Source organism: Varanus komodoensis, unplaced genomic scaffold (genome assembly GCF_004798865.1).
Source record: "Varanus komodoensis strain SLA01 unplaced genomic scaffold, ASM479886v1 scaffold2, whole genome shotgun sequence".
In the NCBI taxonomy this organism is placed as follows: Eukaryota; Metazoa; Chordata; class Lepidosauria; order Squamata; family Varanidae; genus Varanus; species Varanus komodoensis.
The window spans coordinates 5,572,829-5,585,927 of record NW_025335568.1 but is presented as its reverse complement, the minus strand read 5'-3'; the positions used below and the strand labels follow the sequence as shown (position 1 = coordinate 5,585,927).

At 46.3% G+C, this 13,099-nt stretch overlaps 1 protein-coding gene across 7 annotated transcripts in view; it reads right to left on the bottom strand.

The window, feature by feature from the left end:
* CTNNA2 (catenin alpha 2) overlaps positions 1–13,099 on the bottom strand; it is a 510,292-nt gene that overhangs the window by 421,417 nt on the left and 75,776 nt on the right. For all 7 annotated transcript variants that reach the window (XM_044429090.1, XM_044429093.1, XM_044429092.1 and 4 more), the window contains exons 4-5: positions 5,280–5,399; positions 2,576–2,842 (exon numbers count right to left, since the gene is read on the bottom strand). In XM_044429090.1, coding sequence (XP_044285025.1) covers positions 2,576–2,842; positions 5,280–5,399 — 387 coding nt within the window. The remainder of the gene's footprint in view (positions 1–2,575; positions 2,843–5,279; positions 5,400–13,099) is intronic.

Here is a 13,099-nt window from a genome sequence, read left to right as displayed (position 1 = left end):
GGGTTTGCACTGGAGTGGCAAATGTCCACATTTCTCCCAGAAGACCCAGACAGTTCCAAAACTTATGAGGAAATGGTGATACAGAGAATGCAAAGAGTTTGGGAGAAAATATTAACTGTTTTTGTTCTCTTGAGAAAGGATGCTTGGTGAAATGAAATCAAAATTTCCCAGTGTGTTTTCAATCAGACCCTATCTTGTAGTCCTGATATAGAGGAAGACACTTCCATCAATGATACAACTGGCCAGAGTTGTCCATTAATTTGCACCCAGGGCTCATGTTTAACTGAAGCCTTGATATTTGACTAGCACTAATGACCAAGGCCTAGGTGGGTTGCTAGAAAGAAACATTAATTCACTACAGCCTAATGGAAACTGAAATTTTAAACTTTAAAAAAGAGAGAGAAATGGAAAAGAAGGAACATAGACAAAAACAGAACCTGCCTAGAGATAGTAAAATCCCTCTGTCCTTACAAAGATGGAGTTGCTTTCATGTGCTCTTGCAGGAGATAATTTGAGGATGTATTCACCTAAAGCAAAGCCCTTTAGATACCAACAACTGAACCAGTGGTGGGGGTTGTTGCTGAGTTGCAAAGTCGCACCCGATTCTTCACGACCCCATGGACAATATTCCTCCAGGCCTTCCTGTCCTCCACCATCCCCTGGAGTCCACACAAGCCCACACCCACCTCTCCAGTGACCCCAGCCAGCCACCTCAACTTCTGCCATCCCCTTCTCCTTTCGCCTTCAATCGTTCCCTGCATCAGGGTCTTCTCCAGTGAGTCCTTCCTTCTCATTCCATGGCCAAAGTCTTTGAGCTTCAGCTTTAGCACCTGACCTCCTAAAGAGCCATCAAGGGTTGATTTCATTTCGCATCGACTGCTCTGAACTCTGACTTAGTGGTAGCAAGCTCCAAACTATTCCAGAACGCAAAGAAAGGAAAGTTTAACCATGCTAAAAGGTGGCACATGTTCCCATAGCACCCCGTTTAATACAACTGTATGAGAGACAGGCATGGTCTCCTCTGTGTAGGAAAACCACAAAGGGAAAGAGGCAGAGGTGGATTTCCATAGAGGCTGCACCGTACGTGCAGGGCAGCAATGGCCTCCTTTGCTTCTGTCGTGAACAACATGTTTCTTTGAAGAGCGTGCGTTCTCTTTTGGGACCACTGCCAGCCGTTCCTCCCAAACACACTCCACACATACTACCTTCACAGGGACTGATCTTCCAGGAAGCCCACATCTACCGAAGAGGCTTTTGTGGGGGACATTTGCCAGGGGTGCGGCGGCCCAAGGATGAGCCGCGGCAGCTGCAAGCTTGGTTAACAAAGTACGACGCATCCTCTTTCGGCTTGCTCCCAAGTTCAGAAAGGTGCTGCTTCCTTGAGGCAAACAATATTTCGCCCTCCAAGCAAGAAGACTCATCTGGACTGACTTTAATGCTGGTTGATCCAGCAGGATCGGAATATTCTCATGCCATCTGTGGCGATGCAAAGGGCACCAGCAAAGCCAAATGGCGTTAAAACAAGCTGAATGTAGGCAAGGGTTACTTTTGCCTTTTCCACAAACATTGCAGAACCTTCTCCTTCAGCCTAATCTAACATCTTAAAGCCAGCTGAAAATGACTCACTGGATTATTTATATTTATGGCATGCTACAGCTTATGCCTCTTTACTGATGTTTACTCTTGTTTTGCTGATATCCCTTTATATTATGCCCGTTTTTTGTCATTCTCATTGTTGATGTTTCAATCTTGGCTGCCTCTTCTTCGCCACAATGTTGTTTCCTTGGGTTGAGGAAATTCATTTTCTAACCTTGGCTGAAATAACATGAAAGTAGCTGACTTTGAAAATATGTGCAAGCACAATAAAATATCATATTTTGGAGCCTATTAAAGCAATCCTGGGTAAAATGAGACACACTTTTAAAGGATCGAAAATAAAGGCTGGTAAGCAGCTGGAAGGACTCCTTTGAAAACATTCTCGCTTGCTTTTTGCACATGCTCAACAAGCGTTCCACTGAAGAACATAAGAAAAGCACCACTGGATCAGACCAACGGTCCATCTGTCCTGCACACCTGAAGGCAAACCAGCTGCCCACAGGATCCCTCCAGCAGGACGGGTGCAAGACCTCCTCCTGCACAAGCTCCTCAGCAGCTGGTGTGTGCAGGCAGGCCGCCTCTGGAGAAGGAGGTGGCAAATAGCCCGCAAGGCTAGTAGCCACGGAGAGCCTCCTCCTCCATGCATCTGCCCGACACCTTTTTAAAACCACCTCGACGGGGGGCGATCGCCACTTCTGGTGGCAGCAAGTTCCATACTTTAACTGTGTGAAGCCATCCTCCCTTCCATCTGTCCTAAACTTCCCACCAATCAGCTTCATGGGAGGACCACGAGAAAAAGGCCTCCCCCTCCACTTTCTGCATACCATGCATTATTCTGAACACCGCTCTCCTCCCTCTCCCTCCTCGCCCTTTCTCGAAGCCAAAGAGTCCCAGCTGTTGCGGCAGCTGCCCAGGCGATTCTGAGCTGCTCCAGCCCCGGGTCGTCTCCGCGGCCCTTCTCTGCCCTCGTTCCACTTACGTCAAACTCGTTCAGCGCTGCAGCGAGCTCCCCGATTCCCGTGTGCCCCTTGTTCTCATCCGTGGGCGACGTGGCCTGAGCAGCATTCGAGATGCCGGCGATGGCTTCTTGGACCTGCTTGAAGACGTAATCCCTGTTGGCCCTCGTGGCCGCTACATCGGGATGGCGGAGGAATGCCTGAGAAGCCGTGTACAGCATCGTGGCGTTCTTCTTCAGGGCCCCACGCGCGGCAGCCATTTCGTCCCTGCAGTGGGGGTCTTTTAGTTCCTGTTTCAAAACACACGTTCAAGAAGATGGATAAACGTGGCATAGAAATACAGAGCGAGTCGGAGGGGGCCTCCTGGGCCATCTAGTCTGACCCCGGCTCCAGCTGGCTCCGCTCACGACATGCCCACCGTGTGCATGTGTAGCCTGTCCTTGAACACCCTCGCCAATGGGGCCTCACCACCTCCCGTGGAAGCCCATCCCATACCTTAGGGGTTCTAACCGTCAGGAAATACTTCCTGGCATCCACCTTGAATCTTGGTTCCCTGAGCTTTGCTCCACTGGAATGCTCTTGCCCTCCACTGCAGGGGAAAAAGGTCATGCCCCACCTCTGCATGGCACCCCCTCATGTACCTGCATGTTGCTAACAGGTCCCCTCTGAGTCTCCCCCTCTCAAGGCTGAAAAGACCCAGCTCCCCCAGTCTCTCCTAAACCCATTCCCTTGGGGAAAATCTAAGACAACTTGCCTAACGTAAGTGCATCCTCCTCTGGAAAATGCACCATGAGATGCTCTCATTATATTTCCACAACCATTCCAGGGGGTGGAGTGGGCCGAGGGAGGGCGAGCTGCCAACGATCTCTCAGCAGGTCTGACAGCTGAATCCAAGGCCGGAGTCAGGAAAGGTTGATGGCCATCTTAGCACTAAGGTGTGTCTATGCAGCTTCAGGGGTGAGGGCGGGAGGCAAATGGGAGGAATTCAGGATTATGAAGTTTCGCAAGGGGCGAACTTAGTGAGTGTGGGAACAAGGAGGGCTAATATGAATTTGACAATGGGAATTGTGATAACATGGCATATATTTGCAGCAAACTGCAATCCAATTGCATTTCTGGAAGGAAAGGTATAAGGTCTGGAACATGGAGTGGCTGCACTCCAAGCTGATTATAAAAAAAGAGTTCTTGAAATGAACCCAGGAGGAGTTGGAAGGACAACTAAAGGGGCACTCAGAAAGGGGGGCAGAATGAATGACAGGAGATGCAATTTGCATCGATGACAGTGACACGCAGAAAAACGACATTCCAAAGATGCTCTGCACTACTGGAACCACACAAATGCAGGAGGAAAACTCGGATAGCCACCGTGTAGAGGAACAAGCTCTTTGAACTGGGGCCTCCAGAATCCCTGCCCTACAAGATGTGAACATAAACAGCTTATCAATGGATGAACCAAGGCTAAAATTTGGATGAAGATGCCCTAAGCACATGCCATAACTCTAAGTGGAACGAGAAAGGCAAACAGCAATGAGGCTGAAACAAGGAGACTGATTTAACTGGGCATTCATCCAAAGCCTTAAGCAATATTCACCAACAAATACTGTCTGGAAAGAATGCCTCACCTAGTTTGACTCTCCAGTGGCTCTCTGGAACAATGACAACATTGTCTCAAACCCATTTCATCATGACTTGTGAATCACACTTTTTCTTCACCATTAGGAGAAAGAGTGAACGGTCAAGTCGGCTTTTTAAACCATCCTGATATTAAATTCAATCATGTGGCCTAATTTCCAGGAAAGAAAGTTCTTCCGCTATTCCTATCAATGCACTCCATGGCCAATTTGAGAAGACGCAATTTAAATTATTGGGGATCTTAAAAGGAGGCCAGTTAAAATGCTTCGATGCCTTATAAATAACACGGCTGCTTAACAAAGGAGAGAGCGAGAGACGCGGGTTCACAGGCTAGCCTCTTTTTAGCCCAGTTAGCAAATTTTAGCCTGGCTTGGTAGATCAGCTTCCATTGAAAACTTCTGGAGGGCAAACAGCAAAACAGCATTCCTGACAGTTTTGCTTTCACCATGGACCACACTGGATATAAGAAGATAGTCACAGACTATCATGGACTGGACATTTTCATTTTCAGTTCATGTTAAAGAATGAATCCTTCTGCAGTTGGCACTGGAGTGGGACAAGGGCTCCCCACTGACCTTCTCCTGCCCCAGGTTTACCTGAATAGAGGACACAGCCCTGGCAGTGGCACCTGCCTTCACCCCTGACCTGTTTCCCCCATGCAGGACCCAGACACCTCTCTCCCAAGTCTTCCATCCCAGGGGAGATCATTGTAAATCCTATAGTCTGCCTGGCAAGCAAATGGGAATGCAGTGTGATTGCTGAATTTGGAGCTCAGCTCACGAAAGTCTCTGGGAAAACAGCCCCAGTGACTGAGCTCAGTTCTGAACCAAGAGGTGGGGAATTCCTCCATTGATTTGTTGACTTTCTCTGGTTTGTGCTGCTTTTAGCGTTCCTCTGCAGAGATGCCAGAGGCTGCAGTGGGACAGGGTAAGATCAGAAGGGGTGGAATGCAGGAGAAGCCCTGTGTGGTGCTCTTTGCTCGCATCCACGCAGGCCCCGGGAACTTTTAAGAGGAGGACTTACATTAGCGCACATTATGGCAAATCAGTCCTGTCTCTCTCTCCCCCCACTCCTGCGTATTCCCACCTTGCTCACCTGTTGCCTTCTAGCAGCTACATAGTTCAGTTTCACCATCTCTTTGCCAAATTCTTTGAAACGGTTCGCAAGGTCTTGCTCGTTCGTGGCATTCTTCACGGCTTCTAATGCTTCTTCTACCTACGACGGGGAAGGAAATGAGACAAATTAAAGCACATCTTTGTCAGCCGAGATGCAACTGTCCATTTATGACACAGTGCGGCCAGGATATTCTTGCCCACGACATACTTGGTGTGTTCCTCCATGTCCTCCATGCAACAAGCGCCCTGCAGAGTTTTTCTGGCTTCCATGTGGGTATCTTCTTCTTGAGGTCCATGTGCCACAAAGTCCATACCCAAAGGGACTTGCATTTAGGCTCACAGAACTCAACAAAAGTTCCCATTCTTGATTGCCATATGACAATTAGGGAAAGTGCTACACCGAGAAAGTGTTGTGTAGGACACATTTCAAGAAGAACGGAACTTGATGTTAGGTCCATGAGAAACAGTGGGAACCCTGAATGGGTAGATGTGTCCCCCCTGCATAAACTGTTTCCACTGAAGGCGGAGAAACAAGTACCAGGGGTGGGGGGCATAAAACTATTATATTTAGTTAGTTATTTAGTTATAACTTTTTTAGACCGTCCTGTCTTGGGACAGTTTAACAATAAGACAAAATAGAATAACACACAGTGTCCTAGTCAAATTCTTAACCAATCAACAATAAAACCTATATTAAAATAGTCAGACCTTAAAACATGGGGAAAATAAAAAGGTTTTAGCCTGGCAGTGAAAAGAATAAAGTGATGGTGGCAGGCGGACCTCTCTGGGGAGCATGTTCCACAGCCGGGGCGCCACCACTGAGAAGGCCCTTCTCCAGGTAGTCACCCTCCTAATCTTCTTCAAGGAGGGCCCCTGGAGAAGGGCCTCTGCCCCAGATCTTAAGGGATGGGCAGACACAGAAGGAAGGAGATGCTCCTTCAGGTCTTCGGGTAACTATGGCATATGTTGTATAATTGAACAGTTTCCAGCAAGAGGACAACACCACCACACCACAGGCTGGCTCAACTCAAAACGCAGCAGCTGTGAGAGGAAGATGCTTTTGAACCTTCCATTTGTAAAATGCCTGTTTCTGCTCTATTTCAAAACTATTCTTTTTCACAAATAACACAAATGCCACCCAGGCGAGAAAACATCCACCCATACCTGTTCAAGTCTGCTGTGCAAAGGGTAAGTAAAGATGGGCTTTAGACAACACTGGCATTGCAAACTCTAAACTGCCATGCAAGATTACTAGCTCAGGATGAAACACGGAAAATTGTGATCATAGCAATAATGAAAAGGCACACCAAGCATTCCATGCAGTCTGATCACTAATCATTCCTTCACATATCTGAAGGCAATCCAGTCGAATAAAATTTGGAAACCCCACCCTTCAGGTCTGGAAAACAAATATGTCCATTTGCTCTTTTGAGTCATAAATCTTGACAGAAAGTTGCTGCAAGTTCCCATTCAGTTCTTATTGATGGAATCAAATGTCATTCATCAAAAGGAAATGAAGTCTCTTATTTCCCAGCTGTGAAATAGGGTGTATTAAAAGGTAGAGACTCTGAATTTGAACCAGTCTTTGGAACTTCTCCCCAAAGAGGCATGCCTGGCGCCAACTCCTGAAAATTGGCACTGTTCTTTGCTTGGTTTTTTAAGAGTTCTTCTAAAGCCACCTTCTTCTGTTGAACTGTATTGATTTTCAATGAATGCTCTTTTGTTTCAACTGCTTTGGGAGACCAGATGCCTAAAAAGAGCTGTCCCAAGGCTAAAATGTTTCGGCTGATTTTTCAGCTACGTTCCTACTTGGATGAGCAGAGCCTAGCCACAATTATCCATGCTGCGGTAACCTCTCGCCTGGATTACCATAATGCGCTCTACAGGCTGCTTTTTGTTTAGTACTTATTTTTAGTGAAATTCCTGGTCTTGTGATGTTATTTTTCCTGCTTGCTTTTATCGTTCTGTGCACTTATTCTCCTGTTCTGAATTTTGTATTAATTGGATTTTATGCAGTATTGGATGTAATAGCCTTAACCTTGTTATAGTTTTATGCTTTACGTTGTTGGTTGCTTTTTTTGTGAGCTGCCCAGAAAGCCCTTAGGCTATGAGTTGGCATACAGATAAATATTCAATTTGATCTTGGAATGGCCCCATAGATTAGGAATGTTTTCCTACCCTTTGCAATAGTGAGGTAGGGTCTCCCATGTGAAGGAAGGGGTGAGACCAAATGGGGGCACAACTCTTCGTAAGGAAGGTTGAGACAGAAATCCGATACAGGTATAGGCTTGAGGGATATTGGAACAGGGTCCAGTGGCAGCCAACCTGCTGTTCCCGGAGTTTCCAAACAGAGCAGTGTTTAGCAATGTTAGGAAATTAGAGCTTGCTTCAGTTCTGCACAGATTCATGAGTCTGTCCCTCAAACTGGATATCTCAAGACCTTGGATAAAGAAGCCAGAAGAGTTCAAAATGGCCACCCAATACAAAGAGAAATACACAGGCAAAACTCCCAAGAGAAGACAGAGAGATGAGAAATAATGGCGTAAAATAAAGTGCAGCTAGGTATGCTTTCTAGGAATATTGTGGTTAGAAGAATCAACTGGGCACATGATATTTCCTCTGAGCTCTTGGCGTAATATCAAACTGTTCCTTGGAGAGAAACTGATGTCTGGGAGAGAGACCAAACTGATGCGGAAAGCTCTGTGGTTTACCCAACACCCATAAGTCAGATCGATCATAAGGGGACATGCAGAGCCATCTTAATGGCAATCGAATGATGAATAACTTACTTCTGCTGCCGTTCACCTATTACAGGTTGAATGGATATATGGTCAGATAATATGCCAGGTGAGTGTCTCTCTCCACCCTAATGTACTGTATTTGGAGGCAAACATGAGAAAAACTGGACAAGGTATTAGAGAAATGGGAAGCCATTTCCTAACTTACTGGCTGAAGATTTTAAGAGTAGATAAGGAAGGTGCGGTCAAGACATGCAGTATGTGAAAGTTGAGGGATTATAGTGGGAGCACTGAAATAAGCAATTGAATTGGCCCAAACATCCTGTGACATAAATGCCAGATGAAAATCTGTAACCGCAGAGGAACTGAGGGCCCATTGAGGCATTGAAATGCCATGTATGTACAAAGAGCTGTGTGCAAACTACTTGTAATAATTGTGTGGGTTAGGGTCCCCTGCTTCTCTCTCCAGGTTTTCACAATTTCAGGAGTGCAAAACTCCTAACTGAAACCATCTTTCTACATTCCCAGGTGTAAATACTTCAGAAATATACAACGTCCACCTTCTATATATTGTTGGAGTACAGCCCCAGTAATCCCTCACCATTGACCATGCTGGCTGAGGCTCTAGTCAAAAATATATGGAGGACACCAAGGTAAAACAACACAACCAAACAAAAACAGGAAACAAAAAGTTGGAAGGCATCTGGTGTGAACTTATACTAAAATGAACATTGCAGCATCTGGGAAGCAACCAAAGTTCGTAAGAGTAAGATTAATGAGGTTAATATTGTGCAAGTTAAGAATTTTAAATATTTAGGAATCCAATTTAGTAAGGAAAGTTCCTGCATTGGCCACCTGACAGCAACGTGACAAGAGACCCTTTAATCAGCTCAAGCAATAATATATTTTGTCTGACTTAAGGGATGGCGAAGGGTAAGCTAGTTGCTCCAGCACTGGAGTTATTTGCTAGAGAATTTTGTTCATGTAACATAATCCAAATTATTTTCTAATAATGCTCTGAATTCTACCCTGCAGGATTCCTACAACACTGTTAAAAATGAGGCTGCCTTTTTGTGTAAGCCACAATATGCACAGTATTCCTACAGTGACTAAGAGACAGCACATGAAAAATACAAAACGGACACAGAGGCATTTCCTGGGATGGAAAGCAAATATCTCAGCCATTCTTGGACAGATGATTGTGAATCAGTAACATTTGTGGCTCTGTTCCAGAAGAAATGAGAATTATAAAATAGACTCCTGCCAGAAAACCAGGAATTCATTAGGAAGAGACTGGCATCTAATATTCTTTGTTAAGTCATTTGTCACAACAGCTGCATTTTAGAAATATGTCTCTCTCTTCAGGTTGTTGGTAAAATTTAACTTTCTGCTGTCATTTTTGAGTATGCCTGTCGAGAAGGAAGTTATGCAAAGATTCCCTTGGGGAGGTGCTGGTGCATTTGCTTGTTTTCACTCGGCAGCCCAAGCCTAGCCAGTTTCCTACTTCTAGTATATCTAAAGAAGTCGTTACGGTTGGCCTTGATGCTGTAAGCCATACGCTCCTCAAAATGACGTGCACCTCAAATTGTTCCCGTGCATCTCCTTTCTGCACGTGTGTTCCTTGTTGTTCTCCTCCTTTGGGCATGAATTCCATTTCCTGAAGGAAGCTTTTTTCTCCCTAATAGCTTCCTTGATGCTGATTAAGAACCATGTTGCCAGCCTTTCGGACTTGGCATACCTTTCCTAACGTGGGGCAAATGCTCTTGCAGAGCTTCTATCACTATACTTGCAAATAACCTTTAGTATTTTGAATGGTTTTCACTGGGCGTGTTCAGCCTTGAGAAGAGAAGGCCCTTGAGGGGGGGACAAGGTATCTCCCTATAAGCACCTCAAAGGTTGTCACAAAGAGGAAGGTCAAGATTTCTTCTCGCTGATACTAGAGTGTAGGATACAGAATAATCAATTCAAGTTGTGACAACCCAGATTCAGGTTGGACATCAGGAAATGTTTCCTCACTGTCAGAACAATATGACACTGGAACCAGCTGCCTGGAGGGGTGGGGGGCTCTCCCACACTGGGGACATTCAGATAGAACCTGGACAGCCACCTGAGTGGGATGGTGTGACTTGGTGTCCTGCACAGCAGGGGGGTGGACTTGGTGGCCTTCATGGCCCCTTCCAACTCTACTATTCTATGATTCTATGAACTGTTTTGACTCCCCCTTTCAACTTTCTTTCCCCCAGTTCCCTCATTTTAGAGAAGCTTCACTTTTGAAAGTCAGATGTATGAGAAACTCACTGAAGTCAAAGGGGACTTTCCCAGCAATGGGTGACTTTTGAATGCTGCACATGGGAAAGGAAATGTTCCACCTGGTTCTCTTTCTGGGCTCAAGGAGGGGTGGGGGACTTAACCCTTTCCCCACCAGCCCACAAACTCACCCGCTTGCAATTCCACACATCGCCTGCCCGCCCTTTCTTACTGGCTTGGTGACTACCAGGTGAATGCTTACATATACAACTGGGCTATGGGAATTCTGACAAACGTCTCAGAATTCTAAACAACCCCCTGGCCCTGACATTTGAAGCTCGTTAACCCCATTAATATCTCTCCTCCCTAAACAAATCATAGGTTGGAGATTTCTCCAACTTTCCCTTTTATTTTGCTCTTTGTGTACGCTCGTACGCTGTACACCCATCAAGCCGAGCATTAAAGCATGCACAACTGAGCCAGACTAACGAATGAGTTACCGGGAAAGTAAACAGCATGCTTTGCTACTGTGCTTAAAATTACCCAATCATAGCATCAACTCCCTCCTTCCCTGTTAAAAGAAGTGCAAGTACAAACCTTACTGATTGCCTTGACAGTTAAGAAAATTACCATGAAACGCAGAATCTCATTATCCTGCAATTTGTTCCCGCTGCTTCTTTGCCACCACCGAAAATCTAAGTAATTGTGTGACACAGAAATTGCTACCATCATAAAGAAGACCACTAAAATCTCCTTTCTTGTGCATATGAATTCACTGGCAATTGCCATGCTGGCGGGCTTTCCCCGCTTTTCAATAAATGTCTGTGTTCGGTGTCCACATATGTGTGGGGCAGGGGGCAGGAGGAGTAGGTATAGACTGCCTGCATCCAGGAGATGTTGGTGGAATTAGGTAACTGCCCCAGGAGACCAACGTCATGCCATGACTTCTGTAAATTTCCAGGGAAACAAATGCGGAGGTAGAGATGAAAGTTCTGCTCGCAGCGAAAAGCTGCAAATTTACGTGCGTGTCAGGAGACAATGCTGAAGGGACCATGTGTCATTTCTGTCACTCCAGCAGACTTCTGCAGATGTAAATATTTCATTGCAATGTCTAAGACAGAAGCTTGCTGCAGACTTGAGCGCCAGGAGAAAAAATGAATGACTTTTAGGGTCAGAGTCCTCGTGAGCTAGCCCAGGTGCTACTAATCAGCCCTTCTACATAATTAATCTGACATTTCTCCAGAGCAGACGGATTTCCAGAGGGGAATGGCATTACATGGCTCCCATCTGCTCCAGTAGGCAACACTGGGAGCAAAACACACCACAGGATTTTTTAAGCTGTTGCTCCCCAAAGTGGGCCAAGGGAAATCATAGAATAGCAGGAGTAGAAGGGGCCAGGGGCCATCAGGTCCAACCCCCTGCAGGACTCCCAGTTAAACCAAACCATCCCAGTGAAGCCATCCCTCCAGTTGTATCTGGAATGCCTCTAGTGTTGAAAAGTCCATGACCTCCCTAGGTAACTGGTTCCATTGTCATACAGTCCAGATGTTTTTCCTGGTATCTAGTCTGATTCTGGCTTCCTGTAACTAGAACCTGTTATTCCTTGTCCTGCACTCCGGGGTGACTAAGAAGAGGTCCTGGCCTTTCTTTTGTGATAGCCTTTCAAATATTTGGAAAACACTATCCTATCTCCCCTCAGTCTCTTCTTCTTGAGGCCCAGTTCTTTCCATTTCTCGTCCTAGGGCTTTGTCTCCAGAACGTGCCAGCTCCACCTGTTCTTACATCACAAGAGGAAGGAGCAGGGTCTTCTAGGTGCCTGAGTTCCAGAGCAGTCTAAAGCAGTCCAGTGCTTCTCTCTTCCAGGACATACTAACAGGGAGCCTTTACCAAGGAGGGGAGATTGCTGGAGCACAACTCGTCTTGCACCTCAAAGTCACCACATCCTGAGTTTAAGCTGCACTGCACATCTCTCTCTCTCTCTCTCTCTCTTGCACACCCTCTTCACAGCATCCCACAGGACTCCCCTGCCTATTGCACTCCAGATATGTTGGACTGCAATTCCCATCATTCCCAGCCAGCATGCTCATTGTCCATGTAGGGAGTTGCTATCCAGGACATTTGCAGAGGTCCATGTTTGGGGAGGCTGATGTAAAGATACAACAGCAGAACTAGGGAGACGTCAAACTGGATGGAAGGTGATTTTGAAGGTATTTGCCCAGGTTTCCTGTTTGCAACTTGGTACAGAACCCCCAGTGAGCTCCCAGTTCACCAGCTACATCACTGGGGATGAATCAATACTGGGAAATAATGGAATCAGCTATTTGCTGTGGAAGCGGATGGCACTCAGGATGCCTCGGTGAGCCTTGCGGTACTTGGCATCTGCTCACAACTGTCCTTCCACCAAAGCAGGAATCCCCAAAGCCACAGGGGACGATGGCATGAGCCAATGTCCGGTCAAGTGCCGCAGCTGGGGAAATGGTGCAAACACATGGCGTGGGCATGCAGGGTGCTGGACATCCCGGTTGAACTGTGCCCTAAATAAACAGCCCAGTTACCTGATAGGAATGTGTGCCAAGATGCTCACACACAGATCGAATGAAAGCATCCAAGAAGAGGGCACTGTAACAGGGCTCTGCATTTGCAGCCAATGCTGAAGACAACCCCTCATCCTTGCCCTCATTTATCTCATTGAAACTCTGCTCCGTCAAGAGATGATTTGAATGGGGACAACTCTGATCATGACACAAAGATAATGTGGCCACATATTCAAGACACACATTGTCCACCAGGCATGTATGTGTGAAGCGATGTGCTG